This window comes from Adiantum capillus-veneris, chromosome 20 (assembly GCF_014529385.1).
Source record: "Adiantum capillus-veneris isolate H3 chromosome 20, ASM1452938v2, whole genome shotgun sequence".
Lineage (NCBI taxonomy): Eukaryota > Viridiplantae > Streptophyta > Polypodiopsida > Polypodiales > Pteridaceae > Adiantum > Adiantum capillus-veneris.
The window spans coordinates 35442026-35469591 of NC_140950.1; the positions used below are offsets into that span (position 1 = coordinate 35442026).

The window sequence follows — 27566 nt, forward strand, 5'->3', positions numbered from 1 at the left end:
ACTGAGAGCTGACAGTATTCTATTGTATGACTTTATAAAATGGAATCCCGGAATATGAAACTGATTTGTTCTTGACTTGTTTTTAAGTGCAGGAACTGATAGACGAAATGACTGCAGCATTTTGGTCTAAAAGATCTTGAATAGACATGGTTGCAATAAAGATTAGTCAATCGGACATCTATGAGGTCCCAACTGGCTCTAGATGCGATTGCTATCTATGAGGTCCCGACTGGATCTAGATGCGATTGCTAATTGCATTGCCGATAAATCATGGTCTAAGATCCGAATGAATGTTGAATGTCATGTGATGTCCTGTGATGTCGTGTGATGTGACTGTCGATTGGTACATGTGCTAGATGTGTGTTCCTAGTGCGTCGGTACTAATAGCTAGTGTTTGCTAAGATAGTTTATGGCTTCTGTTTGTTCTGCAGGCGTAATCGAGGACGATTACAATGCTTTCAAGAGGGGGGTATGTCACAAATCTGTGACGTGGCTACCCGGAACACATCTACACTACCCGCAGACAAAGGGGTGACGTGGGTGCCTGGTACTCTCACACACACATGAGGCAGCAGTCTCGGAAAGTGCGGAGCATGTGACACGTGGCAGGCTGTACGGCCGCCGACGCAAAATGTGGTGCAGATTGCGGATTTTCGTACTGCTGATGTGACACCATTGTACGGCAGATTTTTGACAGCTTTTGGGCGATGCTTTATTCTACGCAAATAGAAAGAGAGAGATTGAGAACTCTTGCTTTATTTTATTAAAAGCGTAAGAGAGAGAAAGAAGGAGCCTCTGCTTTATTTTGTGAGGGCTTTATTCTTCAAAAGCTTTTGGAATTTTAGGCTTTTGATTTTCAGCTTTTAGGGCTCTGCTTTTGGCATCCCTTGTACTCTTTAAATAAGTGGGTAGGCCACTCACAACTCAGAGCATCTGGACGCAGAGTCTGAGTGTGAGCGCCTACCCGCACTCTTGTACTTTGAACTCAGATTAATACAAAAAGAAATACTGAAAGGGGTGCCAGTCTTTGGGGCCAATATCTCTAGGCACGGAACTCCGCAGGGCCAGTGTCGAATCAATTGTGAACTGTGAACTGCTTTGAAGTGGTTATTTATGCTGTCGCGGTAGATTCTCGACTTGGAGTGTCTAAGTCTATTACACAAAAACATGAACATACCCGTAACACATGAACATACCCATTCCATGTAAACTGACAAGAAAAATTATAGTCATCATCAAAGACTGTGCACACGCAAAAATTAGAATCGAAACTTGTCTTTCTGATCTAAATCTATCAACTGTGGCAAATCACAATGGAAATGCTGATGCTTGATGCTCAATCTTTCTTGTGCTCTTTCGGATACTGTGTCATGCCAAGGAAGAGACATGGGATGTGAATTCCTTGAATGCAAACAATTCAGCTTTTCATGAGTAATCCGCATACATCCGTGCTCATTTATGAGTGAATCGTATTCATCGTGCAATATGGCATGCCTGTGAAAAGGGATCACATAAGGACGGTGACTAAAAGACAGGAAAGCATCACGAATGAAACACTCGAACAATGCGTGCTGATTAATCATCGAACACAGAATACTTCCTATGGGGATTCTTTGGATGACGACTGGAGAGCCAAGATTGGTTTGTCGTGATTGATTGAATCTGCAATGAGGTTAGCTTCACTAGAAAAAGCATCAACTAAACCCTCATCCTTGTGAACAATCACATCTTTATCCTACAAATCATCATCCTTGTGAATAATCACATCTGTATCATGTAAATCATTTGTGTTGTGCTTTGGAGAGGAAAAGATCGAGAGAGTTTCCTTCTCCTGATTCTTTTCAATCTGTGCTTGCACATTAGAAAATAGTGGGACCAACTCTTGCATGTGTTTGTCTCTCTACGCTTCACGCTCTAACTCCAAGGCTACCCTTTTGTGCTAAGCGTGCTTGCTTACGCTCGCGCTCCAAGGCTAACCATCTCTCTTCGCTCTCGTGATCCAATTTAGCTTTTCTGTCTTTGCGCTCGCTATCCAATTCGGCTTTTCTTTCTTCGGCCACCAAGCGTGCTTGCTCGCGCTCACGCTCTAAGGCTGCCATACTTTCTTCGTGTTCACAATCCAAGATTGCCTTTCTTTCTTCGTGCTCGCGCTCCAAGGCGGCGCGTTGTGCTTCTCGTTGTATCATTTTGTCCATCATCATCGTGACCAAAGCCTCCATAGGATTTGGTACAATCCTTGGTGTAGATGGGGAAGGGGGAGGATCAGAAAAACCTCTTGGTGGGGAAAATTCTTCTTCGCCATTTCCATGCTCATCACTCCCATGTGAAGTATCCATTCTGCTTCGGGTAATGACCATACACGGAAGTCATGGGCTCTTAAGTTCACGAGGAACTTGGGTTCTTGTGGTTCTTCTTTCGCTTGCAATCTGTGTTAGAGAAGGATCTTCTCTTACCCGAGCTCTTCTCTTTTTTTTTGCAGGTGCACCCCTTGGCGACCTTGCGCTCACACCAAGGTTGCTTTTTTCCACCTCACGCCGATTGGCCGGCTGCTAAGTGCACGGTCTGCACTCAATGAGTGAAAAGAGGCACAAGGGGAGGCTGGACAAGCCCTTCTTTCTTGGGTTTCTTGGCACTCTTCAAAAACACGATTAGGAATCGACATGCCCAAGTGGACTTGGGTTACGTGTGACCGCAACTAGCAAAAAAATTTTATGTGGTTCTTTCCTTGAGTGATACAGAGCTTTGATACCAATGTAAGGTGCAACGGATGTGAATGTTGAACTTTGCTCAAGATGAGTGCTCCAAACTGTGCTCAAGGGTTCCTTTTACTTGCGGAAGGGAGAGCCTTCCGTTCCTTTAGTGAGAGAGTGCAAATGATTACAAACAAAGTGGCAAACACTGTGAATGAAGGTGCTGAGACTGAGAGATAGAGAGAGAAGAATACGACACCAGAATGTTGTCAAACCCTCCTCCGAAGGCCCCACTCTCTATGGCGAGAGCGGTCTACTATTGATTGCACAAATCTTTACAATGCAATGGACTTGCCGACGATGTCGATGACGATGAGGACGGCGACGAGACGCGGGATGAAATCTGAAAACGCTAATGGCTGAAATCTGCAAATCTTGTATCTGCTGAATTTTGACTCTATGTCGGTGACGACGGCGATGACGACGATGCGACGACGATGTGCTGAAAACACAGATGCTGACATCTGTGTTTTTCGGGCTGAATCTCCAAACGTTGGCTGATCTGACCGTGCGGCTAGGATCTGCTGCGGGAAGGTGAGATCTGCAAGGTTCGGGGGTTGCGGTGCGGAGTCTATACGCTGAAAATGCAAAACGCTGATGCAATTATGGTACTTGTGGTCGAGGAACTGCAAAACGTTGAGGCTGAATTGCGTTCCAAAAATGCTAGGGCTGATATGATGTCTTGCTGCAAAAACGCTAGGGCTGATCTGATGTCCTGTTGCAAAAACTCTAGGGGATCTGTTGTCGCCAGGTTGATCTGCAAGTGGCAAAACGTTGGGGCTGATCTGCACTTGATGAAAAACCCTGGCTGTCTTTGGTGGCTGAAAACGCTATGTCTTCTTGCCGGTCTTGCTGAGAAGGTGCACTTCTGTGGTCTCTTGCCTCTTCTGCCAGAAAGTGCTAGCGCTAGGTTTTCTTATATACATGCTTGGTCAAATTGCCCTACCCAGTTTCCCAACAAAGTCACTTATTAATAATAAGTGAAAAATGGCTAAAATAGGGAAAATAGGTTTTCAGCACCGTAAAATGTTCCTGATGGAATTTGATGGTATTGCTGATGATCATGCTGTGTGCAACCAGAGGTATGCATCTACTCTAAGTGTTTGGTCATGCACAGTCTGCCAATAGACTCACAAAAGTGCCAGAACACTTCCTGAGCTAATTGAACTGAACCGAACCCTTGTCATGAAGTAGCTTGTCCACGTACACATAGGGTTAGATGTGCACGTGACAAAGGGACTCCTACGCATCAAAATAAAGCGAAGGACCTGCAAGGTTCGGGGGTTGCAATGCGGAGTTTATACGCTGAAAATGCAAAATGCTGATGCAATTATGGTATTTGTCACCGAGGAACTGCAAAACGTTGAGGCTGAATTGCTGTATAAAAACGTTAGGGCTGATATGATGTCCTGTTGCAAAAACGCTAGGCTGATCTGATGTCCCGCCGCAAAAACGCTAGGGGATCTGTTGTCACCAGGCTTATCTGCAAGTGGCAAAACGCTGGGGCTGATCTGCACTTGATGAAAAACCCTAGTTGTCTTTGTTGGTTGAAAACGCTGTCTTCTTGCCGGTTTTGCTTGATAGCGGGAAAAAGAGCAGTGCAATCGGGTGGCCTCTGTACTCGTGCACACTCCACAAACCACGCCTCATGCAAACAAGCAAAGAACAAAACAAAGGGGGCACCACCCTAAATTAAGAGGTTTAGGGACCTCACACATAGTGCACATAGGCAAGTGAGACTTCTGGCATTATGATGGCATCAAAACATATGGCAAAACACATAGAAACGAAGCTTAGGGACCTTATGTAGCATATATATACACAAGACATCAGCTTAACAATACAACGGCATCTGATCATACATAACAAGGATATAGAGAAGCAAGCCAAGGATGGCATAATCCCTTGTCAAAAACAATCAACCCAGCAAGTAGGTATGATCCTACTAGCAACACATCAATACCTTAGAGAATGATGGCGAGGATGGTGGCCATGGAGCATGAGAGAAGACTCCTTATTTAGGTTTTAGGGCTAGTAATGTAGCATACTAGAGGGAGAGAGAGAGAGGGAGAGAGAGTAGAGCTCCATCCATAGCTCCTCGTTGTGAGCAATGTCGTCATAGCTTCATTGCTTGGTGAAGTGGGTGAAGTGTTGGTTTTGAGTGAGAGAAGGCCTCCTTATATAGGTTTCTGAGAGGGTTTAGGATTAGGGATAAACATGCTTAAATCCGCTGATTGGGGTTACGTTTTGCTTAGGGTGGTCAACAGATTGAGGTCACTTGATATGTCACCATCAAGATATTCTCTAGAGTGATGTGAGAGGGGAGGGTAAATGCTGATTTTTCTGATTGTGACACATGGGGATAAGGCCTTGACCAGCATTTAAGAGCAGGTAAGGTGGTTGTTGAAACTGGAGGTTCTGCACATGTCAGGGGGGGACCTGCTGGGGGGAGGTGGCAGCTGGGTCCTCCTGAATATCAAATTCTCAAAAAATCCTCAACCATGGCTTCTTTTGACATGTGTTCTTTGAAAAAATCGGCATGCCTCTTTTCAACTCAAAAGTCTTTATCCCTGTTGACTCACCTTTACCATAAGATTTTTCCCTTTTCTCCTCCTGTAACTGCATTGTTGATGCCCAATCACTGCTTCTAGTAACAGTGAACTGTTACCTACCAAATACTTATGGTGCAGTAAAAAATATTTACCATGAGTAAAAAAAGTTACTGTAGGTAAAAAGTGATTTGTATTTACCATGTAGGTGAAAAATATTTACTGTGGTAAAAAATATTTACTGTCGGTAAAAAAGTGAAAACGGAGTATGCTGTGCTGTGAGTCCACACGAACATCCTCGTGTAAATTTCACTAGAAATTCACACCTAGAATGGGCTATTCTGTAAGATATAGGTTGTAGGCATGCATAAGAGCTCGTTCCCACGTATCTTCTGTCCATGGCACTTTATACTCTTTGGTGCTTATGAAGTAGATTTTTCTTCTCTTTCGAGATCCCTTGGACTAGAGTATCCTCATCTCCCCAACAACTGACTGTGCCTTTATTGTATCTTCAGAAGGGGTCCTAAAAACCATGCATCATTGCTGAGAAGGTGCACTTCAACTGTGGTCTCGTGGCTCTGCTGTCATAAAGTGCTAGCACTAGGTTTTCTTATATACATGCTTGGTCAAATTTCCCTACCCAGTTTCCTAACAAAGTCACTTATTAATAATAAGTGAAAAATGGTTAAAATAGGGAAAACAGGTTTTCAACACTGTAAAATGCTCCTAATGGAATCTAATGGTATTGCTGATGATCATGCTGTGTGCAACCAGAGGATATGCATCTACTCTTAAGTGTTTGGTCATGCACGGTCTGCAAACAGACTCACAAAAGTGCCAGATTACTTCCTAAGCTAACTAAACTGAACTGAACCCTTGTCATGAAGTAGCTTGTCCATGTACACATAGGGATAGATGTGCACGTGACAAAGGGATTGCTAGGCATTAAAATAAAGCGAAGGACCTGTTGACGTGGCTGCTGTACTGACCGCTGTCAAACGCGCTAACTACTGATGTGGCAGATCCATACGGAATTTCCGCTTTTGGCGCTGCTGGCCATTATTGGCAGCTTTTGGATCATGACGCTTTTGAGTTTACAAGCTTTTGGGGCTCTGCTTTTGGCATCCCTTGTAACAATAAATAAATCCCAAGGGTCTCACTTCTCAAAGCATCTAGACAGAGTCTGAGAGCGAGCACTCGCGGGAGTTGTACTGTAAGGTGCAGCGGAAGTGAATGTTGAACTTTGCTCAAGATGAGTGCTTCGAACTGTGCTCAAAGGTTGCTTTTACTTACGGAAGGGATAGCCTTCCGTTCCTTTAGTGAGAGAGTGCAAATGATCACAAACAAAGTGAGTGACACTGTGAATGAAGGTGGAGAGAGAGAGAGAGAGAGAGAGAGAGAGAGAGAGAGAGAGAGAGAGAGAGAGAGAGAGAGAGAGAGAAGAATACGACACCAGACTGTTGTCAAACCCTCCTCCAAGGACCCCCCTCTCTATGGCGAGAGAGGTCTATGCTATTGATTGCACAAATCTGGAACAATGGTCTAGATGCAATGGACTAGCCGACGATGTCGACGACAATGATGAGGGCGACGAGACGGGCTGAAATTTAAAAACGCTAGGGGCTGAAATCTGGAAATCTGCTAACTTTTGAATTCTGACATTGTGTTGGCGAGGTTCTGTTGCGGATAGGTGAGATTTGTGAGGCTAGGGGTGGGATCTGCTGTGCTGAAAACTGAAAACGCTGATGCTAGGGCTGATTTGACACCGGGAATTTGCAAAACGCTAGAGCAATCTGCAATCTGCAATCTGCAAAAATGCCAGGCTGAATCTGGAATTTGCTAACGCCCTAGGGCTGATTTGGTGCTACTGAAAACGCTAGGCTGAAACTGTAGCCAAAACGTTGATCTTGATCTGCTGTTGGCTGGAAATGCTAGGCCTCCTACCGGTCTTGCTGAGAAGGTGCACTGTAAGTTGGTGAACTTCTACTGCCTCTTCTGCCAAATAGCTCTAGCTCTAGGGCTCTTTTATAGAACTTAGCAAAATTGCCCTACCCAGTTTCCCAACAAAGTCACTTATTAATAATAAGTGAAAAATGGATAAAATAGGGAAAATGGGTTCTGTGCACTGTAATATGCTCATGATGGGTATTGACTGTCATGCTGATGATCATGCTGTGTGCAACCAGAGGATATGCAACTACTCGTGTCTGGACATGCACGGCGTGCGCACAGGCTCACAAAGGTGCTAGAACACTTCCTGAACCCTAGACCCGACACAGCTTGTCCACATGCACACAGGGTTAATGTGCACGTGACATGTACTTGGCTCAAAGATTAATATAAAAGAAATACCGAAAGGGGCGCCAGTCTTTGGGGCCAATCTCTCTTGGCACGAAACTACGCCGGGCCGTGTCGACTCTTGAATTAAGAAGTGTTTTGAAGTGAATCTCTTTTGTGTCGCTACAGAATCTAGACTTGGGGTATCCAAGTTTGTTACAGTGGTATCAGAGCACGACCGATTTCTCTTCTACCGAGAAAACCGATCCTTCTTCTCACGGCACCTATGGATTTCGAAAAGAATGAATTGACGTCTTCTGCAACCACTGAGGCGAGAGGAGGCAATACGGAAAATTCAAGCGACTTAGTAGAAGATGAGTACGGGCCACCTTGGCCCACACAATACGAACTCATGGAGATGCAATGTCGACAGCAGGTTGACGAATGCACAAAGCAGATGCTACAATTTTCCAAAAATCCTCAGTTTTGAAGATTTTTTGACCCAACAGTCGATGGTTGAAGTGCATACCCAATGGCAGAAAGCCATTGAGCCACCAATCAAACCGGTGATCAAGAAACCTCTTGCTCCGAGGATGTTTACCGAAGAACTCCATGACGTGGTTCATACCCAAATCAATCAGCTTCTGGACACTGAGAAGCCATGTAAGAAGCAATTGAAGAAGCGCAAGAGGGGGATTGACTACCCCGAGTACCTAGGCCGTCAATCTTCTTTTGCATCTGCACTAAAATAGAAGAAGCGTCTCGAAGGACTACCCAGTTCTTCTTCCTCTTCTTCTGACTGTTCTTCTAGCTCTTCCTCTTCCGACTCGAGCGAGGAGGACAGAAAGGGCAAGAAGAATAGCAAGAAGCAAAGCTTTGGAAAGAACAAAAAAAAGGCAAAGAAGATCAGATTCCGACCAGTTTCTGATAGTTATACGGAGGAGTCATCCTCTGACAGTTCCGACTCCGACGATCACATGTTTTATGCAAAGAAGAAACACTTTTATAGAGCCAACCAGTATGATTTCCTCGAAGATAAGAGCAAGAAGACAAAGGAATTTAAAGAGGGTGGACAATCAATAAAATTTGAATCCTTTTTTGGATTTCGAGATGCTCGGAAGGCTTTGGTTTTCATTCAGTAGTTTGACATACCTTCTCCAGACGGCAGTACTTAGAGCACTCCAAGGTTGCATCCGTACGTATGTACGGATTCTATCCGTACTGTACATCCGCACTGTACGGTTCAGTACGTACGGATAGGTTCCGTACAGGTGTTTTTTTAATAAAAAAAAATCAACCTTATTTCAGCCAATTTCAGTACTCATCATCATCTTCGGTCTTGTTTCAGCCCTATTTCAGTCCTCATCATCATCTTCAGTCCTATTTCAGCCCTATTTTAGTCTTCATCATCATCTTCATCGTCCTCTGATGATGATGATGGCTTTTGACTGCAGTGACTTCAGATTTCAGCCTTGGATTTATCTTTTTCATGATTCATTATGTATTTATTTTGATGCTCTTAGTTTTATGTGACCATGGTAGCAGACATCTGATACTATTTGTTTGTAGACATTTATCAATGGTTAGCTAATCTCAGCTTTGCGTTTTCATTGTTCGGTTAGAGTCGTGGACTCCAGTTTTTGGCATTTGTAACTGTGTACTGTTGATTTGCTAGTCTTTATTTGAAGTCTTGGTGAATGCATAAGTAAATGTATGAACTACTCTCAGTTTTAGGCTTTGTGGAAAAAAGGATGAATTTTTACGCACCTAAAAGCTCAATTCATTCTGTACTATGTACCTTACATATCGAATTTGTACCGAACACTACGTACGTAACTACCTTGGAGCACTCCAAGATCAGGAGGGCAACATCATTTTTAAAGGGAAATGCTCGAACATGGTGGTCCACTCCTCTTTTGAGGAAAGAAGCCCCGATCAAGTGGTTGAAGTTCAAACGGCTCTTTATTTCTTCTTGGTTGACCCAGGAGTACAAGCGAGATGTGAGAACCGCTTGGAACCATCTTCGGATGACCAAGGGTGATACTTTGGACGCATATTGCGAGAGGTTTTGGGATTCTTTTCTGCTGACCTCTTCATTTAAGAAGGTCACTTTTAAAGAACAGATTGAATGGTTTTGCTACGGATTCCCTACAGAGATCCGAGATTACTGCCTTGAACAAAAGTCTGAGTCTATACAACAACTAATGGGACATGCGAAACGGGGTTTCTCGATACATTTGGGGAATTTGACCTACCCCACTGATGAAGTTTTGACTCAAAAGACCAGACAGACCTCGACCAATGAAAATAGAAAGAAAAAGAATCCCTAGAAAAAGAAAGATGCACGACCCCGATTGACTATTTGTCACGTGACACATTCCAACCCTATGTGTCCGTGGACAAGCTACACCACAGCAGGGTTCAGTCAGTCCAGTTAGTTTAGATTAGCAGTGATCTGGCACTTTTGTGAGTCTGTTCGTAGACCGTGCATGCCCAGTCACTTAGCATAGATGCATATCCTCCGGTTCCACACATCATGATCATTAGTATTCCCTTCAGAATCCATCAGATTTAGTCATGGGAATTTTCCAGTGCATTTAGCCTATTTTCCCTATTTTTGGTTATTTTCGCTTATTATTTTTAAGTGACTTTCCAATAAAAGTAGGTAGGGCAATTTTGCTAAGTTAATATATAAGCAAACCCAAGTTAGCACTTTCTGGCAGAAGAGGCAGCAGGAGCTTCCCGCTCAACAGGCAACTTCTCAGCAGTACCCCCTCATGACCCTCTAGTGTTTTTGCATCTCCCATCCCTTGGCGTTTCCTTCACAGCAGAGCCATCCCTTGGCGCTTCCCAGTCTCAGCCATCGCCATCCAAGTGCTCCCTTTGCCTGGCGTTTTTACTCCCTTCAAGCAGCCCCAAAGCCTAGCGTTTTGGGATCGCAGATCCTCAGCAAACTCAGCGTTTTTCCCTTCAGTTTCAGCCCCTTGAAAACGCAGCCTATGGTGGCATTTTTACAGCAGGTTTGCAGCCCATAAAACGCAGCCTTATCTAGCAGTCCTTCAGCGTTTTCAACAGACAATTACAGCTACAAAAACGCAGCCAAAGCTTGGTTGGATCAGCATTTTCTGTCAGCCCTAAATTCCCTCGCCAAACCAGGGATTTTCAGCCATGAAAACCAACCCCAAGATCACCCCGAACCTCAGCATTTCCCCCTTTGTGGACAACAGATAGAAGAAGACCCATTTTCATCAGTCCATGCATCATCATTGTACACCTTTGTGCAATCAAAGTTAGACCACTCTCGCCGACGAGAGTGGGGCCTTCGGAGGAGGGTTTTACAACCTCTCGGGTGTCGTATCTCTTCTCTCTCCTTCTCTCAGTCTCATTCACTTGCACGCACAATATCCACTCACTTTGTTCGTGATCATAGCACTCTCCATAAGACGGAAGGCTCTCTCCTTCCCTAAGAACTAAAAGGAACCTTGAGCAATAAAGATCACTAATCTTGAGAAAATACAACATTGATTCCGTTGCACCTTACATTGGTATCAGCGCTTTGGAAGTGTTTTGCATTACTCAAGGAAAGAACCACAAGAACCACAATAATTTTTTTGCTTGTTGCGGTCGCACGAACCCAAGTTCGCTTGGGTGTGTCGATTCCTAATCGTGTTTTGTTGAAGAGTGACAGGAATCCCAAGAAAGAAAGGCTTGTCCAGCCTCCCCTTGTGTCTCTTTTCACTCATTGAGAGCGGACCATGCACTTAGCGGCCGGCCAATCGACGTGAGGTGGGAAAAAGCAACCTTGGTGTGAGCGCTAGGCCGCCAAGGGGTGCGCCCGTAGAAACGAGTAGAACTCGGGTGAAGAGAAGATCCTTCTCAACACGATTTGCAAGCGAAAGAAAACCTCAAGAACCTCAAGAACCCAAGAACCAAGACCCTTAAGAACCCAAGTTTCTCGCGAGCTTAAGACCCCAAGATCATAGTGCATGGTCGTCACCCGAAGCGGAATGGATAAGCGGAATGGATACTTCGCATACAGGTGATGAGCATGAGAGAGGCGACGAAGACTAGTCCCCACCCGGAGATGATTTCTTCAATCGTCCCCCTTCGCCATCTACGCCACCAAGTGCACCAAACCCTATGGAGGCAATGGTCAAGCAGATGATGGCCATGATGGACAGACAAGAAGCAAATCGCCTTGCTCAGGACCGTGAGCGCAACGAAAGAGACTGTGAGCGCGACGACAGGATTGCAAGAATGGCCGCAGACCAAGCAGCCAAGGACCGCGAGCGCGACGACAGAAATGCAAGATTTGCCGCACAACAAGAAGAAAATCGCCTTGCTTTAGAACGCGAACGCGACGCAAGAAAAGAACTACGAAAAGAGGAAGCGGCAGCACAAGCCGCGGCCTTGGAGGCAGAGCGTGAAGCTCGAAGGGAGCTACGCACTCAAGAATTGCTTGTCCTAGCCTAGAAGACTGAACCACCCAAAGATCGTGGGAGTTCATCAAGTGGCGCAAGCCACGATGCGGATTCCAACCATCCAGTCACAGAGAAGTTGACTTTCAGTAAGTATAACGGTAAGATGGATGCTACAGTTATTCATTCTTGGTTGCATCAATTTAATGCTTATTTTGCGACAACTAAGAAGACAGGAAATAGCAAAGTTTTGACGGCAGCTATGTACCTTGCCGGTGATGCCATCAATTGGTACCACGCATGGCAAGAGGCACAGCTAGCCGCGCACCTAGAGGCAGCCGATGACCGCCCCTTTCCTTCGATTGGGTTGATTTCCAAGACAAGCTCAAGGCGCGGTTTATGCCACCTCAGTACCTTGCACAATTGAAGGACGATTGGCGCTCTCTCAAGCAAAATGGTATGCTAGCTATATCTTTTTCTAATCGTGTTTTGCAGCTAGGCACTCAATTACGAAAATCGGATGATGAGCGCAAAGAGGCTTTTCTCTTTGGATTGGACGAGTATATCAAGTACGATGTCGAGGTCTTCGATCCAATCGATCTCAACAAGGCGGTAGCGATTGCTCTCGCACAGGAGATGAAACACAACAAGGGAAAGCCCAAGGAGAACAAGACTTCCACAAGTACCTCACAGAATTCTCAGAACCCTCGGAACGATAAGAACGATAACTCTTCTAACCAATCTTCCAACAGTCTCTCAACAAAGAATTCTTTCAATGAACCTAAGGGTAAGGCTAACACAACTACTAAACCTAAGCTTACTCCAGATGAAAAGGTAGCACAAGGAATTGTAGGAGGATACATCACGTCAGAAGAGCAAAGCACTTATTCTAAGGAAGGTCGTTGTTTTCATTGTCACATTAAGGGTCACATAAAAAGAACACGTCCTAAGCTTGAATTGAATGAATATAAAGAACCCACAACACCCACTACATCTGTCAATGCAATGAATGATAACACGAGTGTGCCTCAGGTTTCTCAGGATCCTCCCATTGATGATTCTCTCATTAAATGTTATGGTCGTATGTCGGGACACCGTTTTGTCATATTGTTTGACCCAGGTAGTATGCATGATGTGATCAGTTCCTCTCTTGTTGAGAGAGCCCGCCTCGAAGTTAGTCCGAGATCTCCTATCAAAGTCTCTGGCTTTCGTCCTGGTATGGACGCTCTCATCACGGAAGAGTGCCTTGATGTGTTGTTTGCAATTCAACAGACTGCCTTCACTAGAAGATTTGTTGTTTCTCCTCTCTCAGGATGTGATATGATTTTGGGCATTCGTTGGTTTCGTGAGACTAACGCTCTCATTGATTTTGAGGCTAACACTTTAACTCTCAATGCCAAAAGTGATTCTCCTACTGTCTTTCATGGAGTGGACATTGCTCCTTCTCCATCTCTCATTGCTAATATGCAGGACAAGGTTGAAAGGATTCAAGAGAAGGAGACTCTCTCAGTCTCTTCTTCTCCAAAGCATGATACACAAGATTTGCATGATTATGAGAAGCATGATGATTTGAAGGATAATGATTTGCATGATGATTTGGATGATAAAGACAAACATGATGATTTGCATGATCAAGCTGTGATTTCTCACAAGCATAATGAGTTGCATGAAGATGTGATTGTTCACAAGGATGATGTGTTAGTTGATGCTTTTTCTAGCGAAGCTAACCTCGTTGTAGATTCGATCAATCACCAAGAATCGATCTTGGCTTTCGAGTCAAGGTCCACAGATCCCCCACAAGAAGATTCGATAGATCCCGAAGAAGCGATCTTGGCTCTCGAGCCTTGGTCCAAGGAACCATCACAGGAAGTATTATGTGTTCGCATGATTGATACGCACGCATTGTTCGAGTGTTTCATTCGTGAAGGTTTCCTGTATTTTAGTCAACATCGTTATGTGATCCCTGTTCCTAGGCATGACATATTGTATGTTGAGCACGTTTCTCTCATGGATGAGCACGAATGTATGCGGATTGTTTATGAAAAGCTGAAAAGTTTGTATGTCAGGATTTCACATTCCATGTCTCTTCCTTGTCATGACACAGTTTCCGAACGAGCACATGATAGTATGAGCACCAAGCATGGGTATTTTCATTGTGATTTGCCACAGTTGATTGATTTCGATCAAACACAAAAGATTCGATCTCATTGTTTGCATGTGTTTGATGAACGGGTTGTTCTCCGTCTCTATGTTCATCTACATTGCATACACAATCTTTAGAGAAGACAATATTTTTTTCCTTCACTTTACATGGAATGGGTATGTTCATGGTTTTGTGCTGGAGATGGTTTCATGAATTTTCAGCCATGGAGATTCTTGAAGACGAAAGAAGCAGATCTCTAGACGCAGTTGACGCAAGAAAGGAGATTCGAACGACTTTGTGTCGCTTTCGGCGCGGCCCAAAGAAGCAAGCGTTGCAGACCTTTATGAAGTTCAAGTACCGCACGACCCACACATCAGAGTGGGCCGGTGAAGAGTCCCTTCCAGGATTCCGGATGCTGTTGGTGATCTCCCTCGACGCCATACAGTTCGGTACCAGTATCTCACTTTGAAAAGGAGGAGATATCAGGTGACACATCCCAACCCTATGTGTCCGTGGACAAGCTACACCACAGCAGGGTTCAATCAGTCCAGTTAGTTTAGATTAGCAGTGATCTGGCACTTTTGTGAGTCTGTTCGTAGACCGTGCATGCCCAATCACTTAGCATAGATGCATATCCTCCGGTTGCACACAACATGATCATCAGTATTCCCTTCAGAATCCATCAGATTCAGTCAGGGGAATTTTCCAGTGCATTTAGCCTATTTTCCCTATTTTTGGTTATTTTCACTTATTATTTTTAAGTGACTTTCCAATAAAAGTAGGTAGGGCAATTTTGCTAAGTTAATATATAAGCAAACCCAAGTTAGCACTTTCTGGTAGAAGAGGCAGCAGGAGCTTCCCGCTCAACAGGCAACTTCTCAGCAGTACCCCCTCATGACCCTCTAGCGTTTTTGCATCTCCCATCCCTTGGCGTTTCCTTCACAGCAGAGCCATCCCTTGGCGCTTCCCAGTCTCAGCCATCGCCATCCAAGTGCTCCCTTTGCCTGGCGTTTTTACTCCCTTCAAGCAACCCCAAAGCCTAGCGTTTTGGGATCGCAGATCCTCAGCAAACTCAGCATTTTGCCCTTCAGTTTCAGCCCCTTGAAAACGCAGCCTATGGTGGCGTTTTTACAGTAGGTTTTCAGCCCATAAAACGCAGCCTTAGCTAGCAGTCCTTCAGCGTTTTCAGCAGACAATTACAGCTACAAAAACGCAGCCAAAGCTTGGTTGGATCAGCGTTTTCTGTCAGCCCTAAATTCCCTCGCCAAACCAGGGATTTTCAGCCATGAAAACCAACCCCAAGATCACCCCGAACCTCAGCATTTCCCCCTTTGTGGACAGCAGATAGAAGAAGACCCATTTGCATCAGTCCATGCAATCAAAGTTAGACCACTCTCTTCGGAGGAGGGTTTTACAACCTCTCGGGTGTCGTATCTCTTCTCTCTCCTTCTCTCAGTCTCATTCACTTGCACGCACAATATCCACTCACTTTGTTCGTGATCATAGTACTCCATAAGACGGAAGGCTCTCTCCTTCCCTAAGAACTAAAAGGAACCTCGAGCAATAAAGATCACTAATCTTGAGAAAATACAACATTCATTCCGCTGCACCTTACACTATTGAAGAGAGAGAGAGAACTATCTCAAAGAGGGGAAGTATTTTGGTTGCGAGGAACATGGGCACATCTCCGCAAGGTGCCCCAAAAAGGCACAACGAGGACAGACTGAAGACAGGCCAAAGAGTTCTAGAGCAGCGGAGGAACGTCAGAAAAGGCAAGATGAAAGCGGGACTGGTACTGGATTGCATGGGAACCGCGACCCAAGCTAGATGGATGAAAGTACAGGACTTTGCCGCACATGGGGCAAAGTGAAGATCATGAAGCTTTTATCTTTTGTGATGGAGGAGCCAAGGCCAACTTCATTTCACTTGAATTGGCGGCGCCGCTCGAGATTATGTCCGACAGGATGGGGCCACCGGCGGCAGAGGCAGTTCTAGCGGCGCCCGGACAGGATGTAGCCATTACACCTGTCATTGGCAAACTTCGTTTGCATTGTCAGGGGTATTTAGGGCACGAGGACTTTTACATCATGCCTTTGGAAGGGTGTGACATCCTCCTAGGAATCCCTTGGTACCATAAGAACAACGCAGTGGTCAACTATCGGGCTAAGAAAGCGACCTTGACGAATGAGAAGGGCAGGAAAATTGTACTTCATGTAAAATTGAAGGGCGAGTCCGTCCCTATTGTATCAGCTTCGGCCATTTCAAAATTAATGAAATCCAGTCTCTTTGTTTACTCTGTATATGAAAGAATTAAATGATGAACAATGAACAAACATTAGACAAAGAACGACAAGAATTTTTGCACACACATGCTGACTGTTTCTCAAAAGGCCTGCCAAGCGAGTTACCCCCATCTTGTCCTGAGGACCATACTATTGATGTGATTCTTGGAACCACACCACCGAACCGGCTACCTTAGCGTGTTAGCTGAGCCCAGAATGAAGAAATCATGAACCAAGTGAAAGATGTAACAAACTTGGGCACCCCAAGTCTAGAATCTGTCGCGACACAAGAGAGAATCACTTAAAATACTTCACAACTTTAAAATCACAGTTCAATTTGGTCGACACGGCTCGGCGTAGTTTTGTGCCTAGAGGGATTGGCCCCAAAGACTGGCGCCCCTTTCGGTATTTCTTTTATATTAATCTTTGAGCCTAGTACAACTCCCACAGGGTCCTCGCTCTCAGACTCTACGTCCAGATGCTCTGAGAAGTGAGGCCCTTAGGGCTCTTTTATTCTTACAAGGGATGCCCAAAAGCAGAGCCCCAAAATCCGCAAACTCAAAAGCAAAATAGTCTCAAAAGCAATTGTTCCCAAAAACTGCCAAAAAATAAGTCAGCGCAAATCACGGAAATTGCGTACAGTCTGTTAGTGCAAAATTCGGGACTGTCCGTACAGTCTGTCACGTCAGCATGTCAGTGCAGAATTCGAAAATCCGTACTATTGCCACGTCATTGCACCTGTACAGTTTTGCCGTGTCATCTTTCTCGCTCGGGTGGTCATGCCACGTCATCAATTTGTGACATGCTCTGATACCACTGTAACAAACTTGGGCACTCCAAGTCTAGAATTTGTCGTAACACGAGAGAGAATCACTTAAAATCACAGTTCAATTTAGTTGACACGGCCTGGCGTAGTTCCGTGCCTAGAGAGATTGGCCCCAAAGACCGGCGGCCCTTTCGGCATTTCTTTTATATTAATCTTTGAGCAAAGTACAACTTCCACGGGGTCCTCGCTCTCAGACTCTGTGTCCATATGCTCTGAGAAGTGAGGCCCTTAGGGCTCTTTTATTCTTACAAGGGATGCCCAAAAGCAGAGCCCCAAAATCCTCAAACTCAAAAGCAAAATAGTCTCAAAAGCAACCGTTCCCAAAAACTGCCAAAAAAACATTCAGCGCAAATTACAAAAATTCCGTACAGTCTGTCAGCGCAAAATCTGGGACTGTTCGTATAGTCTGCCACGTCAGCATGTCAATGCAAAATTCAAAATCAGTACTGTTGCCTCTTCATTGCATCCGTACAGTTGTGTCGCGTCATCCTTCCCGTCTGGGTGGTCATGCCACGGCATCAATTTGTGACAAATGACGACCTTGAAAAGGGTCTCATCCAACCTAGTACTTCATCCTATTGTTCTCCGGTTTTATGGTACTAAAGAAGGACGGATCTTGGAGGATGTGCATTGACTATAGAGCTCTCAATAAAATCACTATCAAGAACAAATTCTCGATTTCCAAGATTGATGATATTCTTGACAGACTTAAGGGATCCTCTTGTTTCAGTAGGATTAATTTGAAAAGCGGATATCATCAGATGAGAATCGCTCCGGGAGATGTCTACAATACAGCCTTTCGAACAAGCTTTGGATTATACGAATTTTTGGTGATGCCTTTTGGACTTACCAATGCTCCGATAACTTTCAGCCGATTGATGGCCAAGAGCATTGATCTTTTGTGGGCACTTTCTTTGATGATATTATAGTTTCAAAATCTGTATCTGTGGCATACTGATCGACCATATCCTTGAAGCTCCTATGATTGTATCGCGGAAATTGCGAGAACCAACGGCTTTTGAGACAAAGCAGCTGCCACCAAATTCTTCTTTCCCTGCACATGGACAATCTGGAAGTGAAACTGTGACAAGATGTTCGCCCACCGCATCTGCTTTTCCGATAGCTTCTTCTGTGACAAGAAGTAGCGTAAACTCTGATGGTCTATGAAAACAGTAAAATCCGCTCCGAGTAGGTAATGTCGCCACTGAGTAAGAGCATGAATAACTGCCAAAGGCTCTTTCTCATAAATCTGTGCTGTCAATTTTAGCCTTGGCTCTAGTAGGCAATGACATGGCCTTCTTGCATTAAGACCGCACCTAGACTACGACCACAAGCATCACAATATACTTCAAATGACTCTGCAAATCCGGCAAAGTCAAAACTGGTCCTGTAGTCAATTTCTCTTTCAATGTTTGAAAGGTAGTCACCTCTATGGGTCCCCACGAGAAAGGGACTCCTTTTTGTGTCAAGATATGCAAAGGGGAAGCAACCTCTGCAAACTTTCTAATGAACCACTTGTAGTACGAACACAATCCCAAGAAGCTTCTAACTTCATGGACATTCTTCAAATTGGGCCAATCACGGATAGTCTCTATCTTGGCCGGGTCCATCTGCACTCCTGTTGCTGAGACATTGTGTCCCAAGAAGTGTATCTTCGATAGGAAAAATTCACTTTTCTTCGCATTAATCACCAACTTGTGATCTCATAATGCTTGAAAGACCTGTAGCAGATGTTCTCTGTGTTCTGCCTCATCCTTTTTAGAAAACAATGATGTCGTCAAAGAAATTGCCAACAAATAGTCTGTACCAAGGTTGTACCATACGTACTGTACGGGTTGTGATTGTACGTACTGTACGTCGTGCCGTATGGATAAATTTTTTAGGTACGTAAAAATACGTACCTTTGTAAAAAAACAATAAATGAGAGGAAATTTAAGAAAATTTTGTTTTCCTCGTTAGAGGGTTAACCAATCTATATCATGCAAAGTACTTGGGGACACATTACTACACACATTATCCACTAGAGATTCACTTAACTTCAATTACATTGGTGTGCTCTTTCCACAAAGGGTTCATAGGTTTCGGCATGATGAAGACAGCCTGCTGAAAACATGCAAATAATAAGGTCATAGGTGAGAGTCGAGACTAAGAGAGCTTAGAGGAATCGAGGATTTAGTGGATGCTTTGACTGGTGTATTTTCTCGCAGAGAGAGACGAGAGAGAGAGAGAGAGGGAGAGGGGGAGAGAGGGAGAGTTGGGGGGGGGGGTAGTAGGTACTTGGTTCTGCACATTCTGCAAATGCCTTTCTCTGTAACGCTCGGCAGCGGCATTGGGCAGCAAAAAAATCACGCAAATCGATATCTAGATAGCCTAAAAGGGCTTTAATTTTTAAAAAAAAAAAAATCACCGTACTGTACGATCCATACGCGTACTGTACGGATCAATACGGACGTACCGTACAGTACGGTTCCACACGTACGTATTGGTACAACCTTGGTCTGTACTCTCGAAAAATCCTGTCCATCATCCGGTTGAATATCGCAAGAGCATTGGTTAGGCCAAAAGGCATCACCAAAAACTCAAATAACCCAAAAGTTGTCCGAAAAGCTGGCTTGTAGACATTTCCCGGCGTGATTCAGAACTGATAATATCCACTCTTCAAATCGATCCTGCTAAAACATGAGGATCCCTGTAGTTGGTCAAGAATATCATCGATCCTAGGAATCGGAAATTGTTCTTGATGCTGATTGTGTTGAGAGCTCTATAATCGATGCACATTCTCCAAGATCCGTCTTTCTTCAAAACCAACAATACTGGAGAGCAGTACGGTGAAGTACTAGGCTGGACAAGACCCTTTTCCAAGCGGTCTTTCACTTGGTTCATAATTTCTTCGTTCTGGGCTCGGCTCACATGGTAAGTGGCTCGTTCGGTGGTGTGCTTCCAGGTATCAGATCAATGGTATGATCCTCAGGAAGAGCGGGTGGTAACTCACCTCGCAGGCCCTTAGAAAAGCAATCAGCATGAGTGTGGAGAAAATCTTGGGGGTCAAAACATATTCGACCTTCAATCATCATTCAGCTCTCTCCAGAAAATCGAGGAAAAAAGCTGAATTTCATCAAGTACAATCTCTGTGCCTTTCATTTGTTAAAGTCGCTTTCTCAGCTCAGTAGTCAACCACGGCGTTGTTCTTGTGGTACCAAGGGATTTTGAGTAGGACGTCACAACCTCCAAAGGTAATTACGTAGAAATCCTCGTGTCCTAAACACCCCTGACATTGCAAACAAAGTTTGCCAATGATCGGTGTAATGGCAACATCCCGTCCGGGTGCAGCTAGAACTACCTTCGCCTGTGGCCTCAGCTTGTTGGGCGTAATTCCAAATCGAGCCGCCAATTCAAAGAAGTTGGCCTTGGCTCCTTCATCAAAGAAAAAGAGGGCTTCCTGATCTTTCACTTTGCCCTAAAAGCGGCAAAGTTTTGTACTTTCATTCATCGGATTCGGTTCGGGCCCCACGCAATGTGGTACCAGTTCTGTTTTCATTTGCCTTATCTGCCACATTGCTCTGCTGCTCTAGAACTCTCTGGCCTGTCTTCAATCTGTTCTTGCTATGCTTTTTAGGGCACTTCGCGGAGATGTGTCCAAATTCCCTGTATCCAAAACTTTTGAGATAAATAACCCTTTCTCTAAGAGTTTGTCGGGGACGTGTATCTTTTTTTTCTTTGTTCTGGGAACTCTTTCTCTTTCTACTTTCATGATTAAAAGTCTGTTGAGTTCTCTGAGTCAAGATCTCATCAGTGGGGTATGTCAGATTGCCCAAGCGTATGGCAAAACCCCATTTCACATGACCCATCAATTCTTGAATAGAATTTGACTTTTGTTCCAAGCAGTAGTCTCTGATTTGTGTAGGAAGTCCGTAGCCAAACTACTCAATCTGTTCCTTAAACAAGACCTTCATAAATGAAGAGGTTGGTAGAAAAGAGTTCCAAAATCTCTCGCAATAAGCGTCCAAAAAATCTCCCTTGGTCATCTGAAGATGATTCCAAGCAGTTCGTATATCTCATTCGTACTCCCGAGTCAGCCAAGAAGAAATAAAAAGCCTTTCAACCATTTAACCGGAGCTTCCTTCTCAGTAGAAGAGTGAACCGCCATGTTCGAGCATCACGAAACCCAGAAAAGGGTTCAAATTGACTGTCCACCTTCTTTAAATTCTTTGGCCTTCTTGCTTTTATCTTCGAGGAAGTCATATTGGTTGGCTTTTAAAAAAAAATGTTTCTTCTTTGCATAAAATATATGATCGTCGGAGTCCGAAGTATCTGATGATGAGTCCTCGGTAGAACTGTCAGAAACTGGGTGAAATCTAGGCTTCTTTGTCTTTTTCTTGCCCTTTCTGAAGCTTTGCTTTGTGCTTCACTTGTCCGTGTATTTCTGTGAGTACAGGTTCTGCTTTTTTGCACTCGTCTGTCTTTTCGGCTTTACTCCTTTCCTGAGAGTAAAAGCAATGGCCACACGCCATCTCGAGAAAATCGTATCAATCGGGTAATTCTTCAGGTGTATTACCAATCTCGGGTTCCTGGAGTACTCAATCAATGTGTTCACACATATGCCAATTTGCAGTTGACGTTTGTACTCCTTTTTAGCAAACTTGTTCGAATTTTGTTTTGCCCAAATCTTCATTCTTTTCTTCAGTTTCCGCGTTGGATCTTCAACTTTTCTTGGCCTTCCCACTAAGAGGTGTCATCTCTGTCAGATTCTTCACCAGAACCCATATGTAATCTGGGATTTTTAATGGCTTTATGCCTTGTAAGATAGAGCGATGAAGATGGGAGCGCGCCCGATGCGTGATGTATGAAGGGTGGGAGTGCCTAATAAGTCCGGGGTCGGGACACGTAGGTTCTTTTCCAAACACGTAGATTCTTTTCCAAAAGCTGTGTGCGTTGCGAAAAAGGATGAGATCCTCCGTAGAAGAAGAATTTTTCTGCACTCTGATACCATTGTAACAAACTTGGACACATCAAGCATAGATTCACTTCAAAACAGTTCACAATTTACAATTAGGTCGACACGGCCCGGCGTAGTTCCGTGCCTAGAGATATTGGCCCCAAAGACTGGCACCCCTTTCGGTATTTCTTTTTATATTAATCTTCGAGCAAAGTACAACTCCCGCGGGTGCTCTCTCTCAGACTCTGCGTCCAGATGCTCTGCAGAGGGAGCCCCCTTGGGTTTCTTATAAAGGTTACAAGGGTTGCTAAAAGCAGAGCCCCAAAAGCTTCAAAATCAAAAGCTTCCACTTAAAAGCATTAAAAAATAAAGTTATCTTTTTCTCTCTCTCAAGCCATTGCTTGGCAAAATAAAGCAAGGCTTTAAAAATAAAAGCTCTCTCTCCTCTTGCGTAGAGCGTAGCCAAAAGCTGCCAGCAACTGCTGCCTTTTTTTTTTGCCGTACGCTGGCCACGTGGCTGTCCGTACAGCCTTCCGCGTTTTCCGGCGCAATCTACGGAGGTGTCCGTACGGTGCCTGCGACGTCAGCAATGTAGGGGAAAATCCGGGAGCTGCCCCTGCAAGAGAATGTGTGTGTGTGTGCGGTCTGTGACCCTAGGGTTATGTCACGTCATTGGGTTGTGACACTAATCAAAATATCAAAACATTGCGGGCCTTCTTTGTCTGCTTGATGTGGGCTCAAGAGAAAGCATTATTGATGATATTTTGTCTACAAGAAGTTCTAGAGCGAGGCTCGCTTGATTCTGGACTCAAATTTTTCTGGTTTCACTGAGGGAACAAAGCTTTACATAGTAATGCTGCGCTAAATGTATTTCCTTGTTCAATGCTTGTTATGTTCGAGAGTTTGCATCCCCTCATTTATTTTTCTTTGCTTGCTTGAAGTCGATCAATCTCTTACTAAACTTCTTTAGGTTATGGGAATATATTTGATGGTACATGAATGTTGTCAGTTTCAAGGCCAAAAACTATTTCGTCGCCGCTGGTAAGATCAGTCTTTGGGTGCATTTGTATCCTCTTTTTTCATATGGAAACCTTGTTTTTCAGAGGCACAAGGATTGAAAGATGGGCTACATAGGCAAACATGGAGTAGATGCTCTTCAAAGATATAAGTATAGCGGTGTTGATCGTTCAATTCTGGCAAAATATGTGTTTCAACCATTCTGGAGCCGCTTTGTGCTGGTCTTTCCTCTTTGGATGCCGTAACTTTCAAGCTCCAGTTGCAGACACATTTTGCATGCAGTTCAAATGATGATAATTTTCTGCTTAAGACTCTCACATGAGGTTTCTGAAGTACTGAACGGATGTATATTTTTGATTTGGTCCACATCTATTGGTTAACGTGGAGCTGGCTTTTATCATTCAATTAGGCCCAACATGGTGAGATATGACATTTACGTTTTTAAATTTTCCCCCCAAGTCACTGATTCTGAACATCTTCTGTTTAAAAAGGGCATTTATCTGATCTTTGTGATGGTTTGCTCTCAGATCACCTTGATAGGGTTTTCATTTGTTGTGGCATCGGCTTGCTTAAGCTTTGTAAGTAAGTTTATACTGCTGTTTGCCTCTTGGATTCTAGTGTCATTTCAAAGTTTTGGTCGTCAATGGAGGGAGGCATTTACTATCAATATGGACTAAGACTCTAGAGCTTAGTTTAGGCACCAGAAGGAAAAATCTAGGATAATGTGCTATAGCACTTGATCATAACTGCAAATACAGCTTCTTTATGCATGCTTGCGATGGCTTGCAAAAACATCACTAAGATTTTCTTGTTGCAGGTATTTTCACCTCATTTGGACTCTCCTTCCCCCAACTGGGTACACTTTTTACATGGTTTGCTACTGTTTTTGTACCAGGTAAGCTGTAGTCTACCTTACCTGTAGTCTACACAATTGCCAGGTCTTTCGTTTCAAAGCCCCACTTTTGTTTGCACGGGGTGTAATTTAAAAATGCCTTTTACTACTTGCTCCTTCAGTGCCGTGACATGGTGTGAACATGATAATCTTGCTGGTCAATGTTCCTTCTGCTTTTGGTCTCATGACAATGGTATTATCAACATTTTTGCCAGCGTGTCAGAGAGGCTATTATGTGTTGCTGATAAATAATTAAACAAACAAGGTTTTTGAATATGTTCAGCATGCCAACAAGGGTTTCTTTGTGCCTGAATTTTTTTCAGTTGAAAGTTGTTTCTTGTAGTGCCATGCTTTCTGTTCAAGTCCAGCTGTGGCATGTGAACAATTTGGGAAGTGGGACACCTATGTGCTCACTAGGTGTAGCGCTATCACTCTTGAACACCTGAACAAACATCCCAAAGAAGGGCATTTTTAGACGAGAATCTCAAGCAGGAGGTTTTTCTGTGAAACAACGACTTCATTAATGTTCAAAGTTTTAGGCATGTTGTAGAGGTCTTTTGGGTTGAAGCAAGCAAGGGCTTGGTATTATGAGTTAAGAGGGCTTTTTCATTTGTTTGGGCTTGCACTGCATTCATGAGGGCTCCATTTAGTAAACGGTCATGCAACACTCTTAAATTGATAGCCATGGTGATTTAAACCGGCCATCACTCTCATGAGAGAGGCAGTCATATACATAACTTTTCATCAGAGTGCGTGGTTCTCCAGAGTCGACCGGGAAAGCGTCGGGCTTGTGGAACTGGAAATAAGTAGAGGCTCAAAACAAGAGAAACACGTGCAAATAGAGATAATTTTAAGGTTAATAAGAGTATATATTGAAGGTTAGAGAGAATTTACGGGAGATGATTATGATTAATAATACTAATAGTTGCTGGAAGCAATAAGAAACATATAATTGACACATAAATGATGCTGTCAACCAACATGTGCTTCCAAATTTTTATTTCTGATATTCCTATCACAAATCAATTGCATGCACTGGCGTTGGTATGCCTTTCGATCTGCAACCCTCTGATTAGAAATCCCCAAAGTTAAAGAAAACTGTAATTACTAGGCACAAATCATTCCTTGTTCACCTTCCTTACTCCAGAAAAAGTGCGAGCCTGAGAACAAATCTACCCTCCTCTGCCCTGTTCCGGATACCCCCAAGAGAGAGAGAGCTTCCCCGGCTATGGCTTAGCCTTCTCTCCAAGGGTGTTGAGAAAGAGAGATCCCAAGCTTAGGGAATGTGAGAGCTATGCAATATTTAAAATGATCGGGTGTTATGGAACTTAACTCCGTAATATGAGAGAGATAAGGGAGTTATTGACTTTTCTCCATCTTCCCGGCTATGGCTTCACCTTCTCCCTCCCCCAAAGTGTGCAAATCACTTCCCAAAAATCTCTCTCGAGAGTGAGAGTTTCTGCTTATTAGAGAAATCCCCCCCCCCTCATTTCCCCCATCTCGTCAAGCTAGGCCAATGCTTTTTTGGCCTGCCCAAAGGGCAAAGGCTATAGTGATGCCTTCTCTTTTTGCTGACTAAAATAGAAAAAAGATTGAGTTGTATTTTTAAGCAATTTTTGATGGGCAAAAAATGCTGATTGGTTGGAATAAGATAGTGGGCACTCATCTAAATGAAGAGTGTGTAAATCTAATGATGTACATGTCTTGAGTTTTGAAATATGAAGTGAATGCTCATTTTAGTAGTCACCTCTCTTAGTTAAGTGTTGGCATAGAAAGGTTCGTTGCTAGTGGCGGCCAACTGGAGGGAGGAAGGTATTTTTTTAAAAAAACAAAGAAAATAAAGGCAGCATTCCCTTCATTGTTGGTGAGTAGTGAGATATAATCTTTCTTTAGTCCGAGCGAGAGCTAGCTAGAGCTAGAGCTAGAGAGAGAGAGAGAGAGAGAGAGAGAGAGAGAGAGAGTGTAGGCGGCAGGTCTTAGGGACAAGCTGACAGAGGGGAGAGATCGGTCATATTTGAGATCGCCCATATTTGCTCTTTGCCATGATCATCGGAACAGTTTTAGGTTAGGTGTAATATGTGGGGCCGCCGCGCTTGGGAGTAATGTCCACGCTTCAAGCGCAGATGGTGGCTTGGAATTGTGCACGCATGCATGTGTGTGTGTGTAAAAATGCTCATCTAAGCAATATCGAGCACACACTCCCAGCTGCAGCACCTCTAGCTGGACAGTCTCGCCCTTTGTGGCTCACTGTCGTAACAGTTGGCTATCTTGCAAGCGGGTCGCACCTTCCCTTCCCTCCATACCCTTTCGATGTCCGACAACTGAGACACGGGCGCGTTGCTGCAGAGTAGCTTCTCTCCTTCCCCTCTCTACAGTGCCCGGATCTGTCCCACAACAATCTGTCGGGGACAGTGGACAGTTGGTGCGGCGCTGGCAGTAACCTCTCTGCCGCGTTGACGCACCTGTACTTAAGCTACAACATATTGCAAGGGGTGATTCCCGCAACCCTCGTCAACTGCAGCGCGTTGCAGCACATCGATCTCTCCTTCAACAGGTTGTGGGGTGATATTCCCATAGTTACAGGGGACGGATGGGACGGACCCTAGGGACGGGGGACGCCCGATTCCGGGAAGGGGACGGACGGCAAAAGGGCTGCCAGGCCGGAACGCATGCAAAACGTCCCCGGGACGGCAGGAGACTTTTTTAAAAATTTGAAAAATTGATCATTTCTAGTGGCTAGTTCCTCTCCAATAGCCATATGTTTGAACTTTCAATGGCTATAAAAGCCACCCTTTGGTCCTCATTTCTCAATGTTTTATAAGCACATTTGCGTCTATGTCACTAATGTTATTTGGTCTAATTAGTGTAAATTTGTGGTCAAAGTGATGCTCTATGTGTGTAGGTCAAAAAATGCCAAAAAAAATCTTCTTTTTTTTTTTTGCCGTTCCGACCCTCGTCCCCGTTTCTTGACTTTTGCCGTCCCGTCCCCGTTCCCGACCCCAACCTGCCGTCCCATGTAACAATTGCCGTTGTCTTGTCGCAATCTTACCTTCTTCAACATCGTAAATAATTGGACTCTCTCGGGCTCCCTTCTTGCAGAGTTCGGTCTGCTATCTCAGCTGGAGGGGAACTAGTTCTCTAGTTCTCCTCTACCCATCCTCTCAACTGCTTTGCCTTGCGGACCGTCCATTTGTGCATCCCTTCCGATTTCTGCACTCTTTTCCCCAACCTCAACGACTTAGTGCTAGGGAACAACTCTTTCTCCGGCTCTTTGCCACCCTCTCTCGCAAACTGCTCCTTCACCAACCTCATGCTGGGCTTCAATAAGTTTTCAGGTGCTAATATTGGCTTACAATAATTTAGTTAAGCTCTCACCTTATAATTTTTTTGTTACTTAACTATGAACTGAAGAATATACTTATTTGCATAGTGGCCAAAGCCCTTAATTTCATGTGTTTATTTGTGTGCTAATCCAT

At 44.2% G+C, this 27566-nt stretch overlaps 1 protein-coding gene across 2 annotated transcripts in view; it reads left to right on the forward strand.

The window, feature by feature from the left end:
• Positions 1 to 27566, forward strand: part of LOC147432357 (choline/ethanolaminephosphotransferase 1-like) — a 70440-nt gene that overhangs the window by 25938 nt on the left and 16936 nt on the right. Inside the window, exons 2-5 of one of the 2 annotated variants that reach the window (XM_086492335.1) lie at positions 23285 to 23439; positions 23608 to 23617; positions 23726 to 23776; positions 24016 to 24093. In XM_086492335.1, the coding sequence (XP_086348461.1) occupies positions 23303 to 23439; positions 23608 to 23617; positions 23726 to 23776; positions 24016 to 24093 (276 nt within the window). In that variant the 5' untranslated portion in view covers positions 23285 to 23302. The other variant, XM_086492334.1, reaches the window with a different exon arrangement.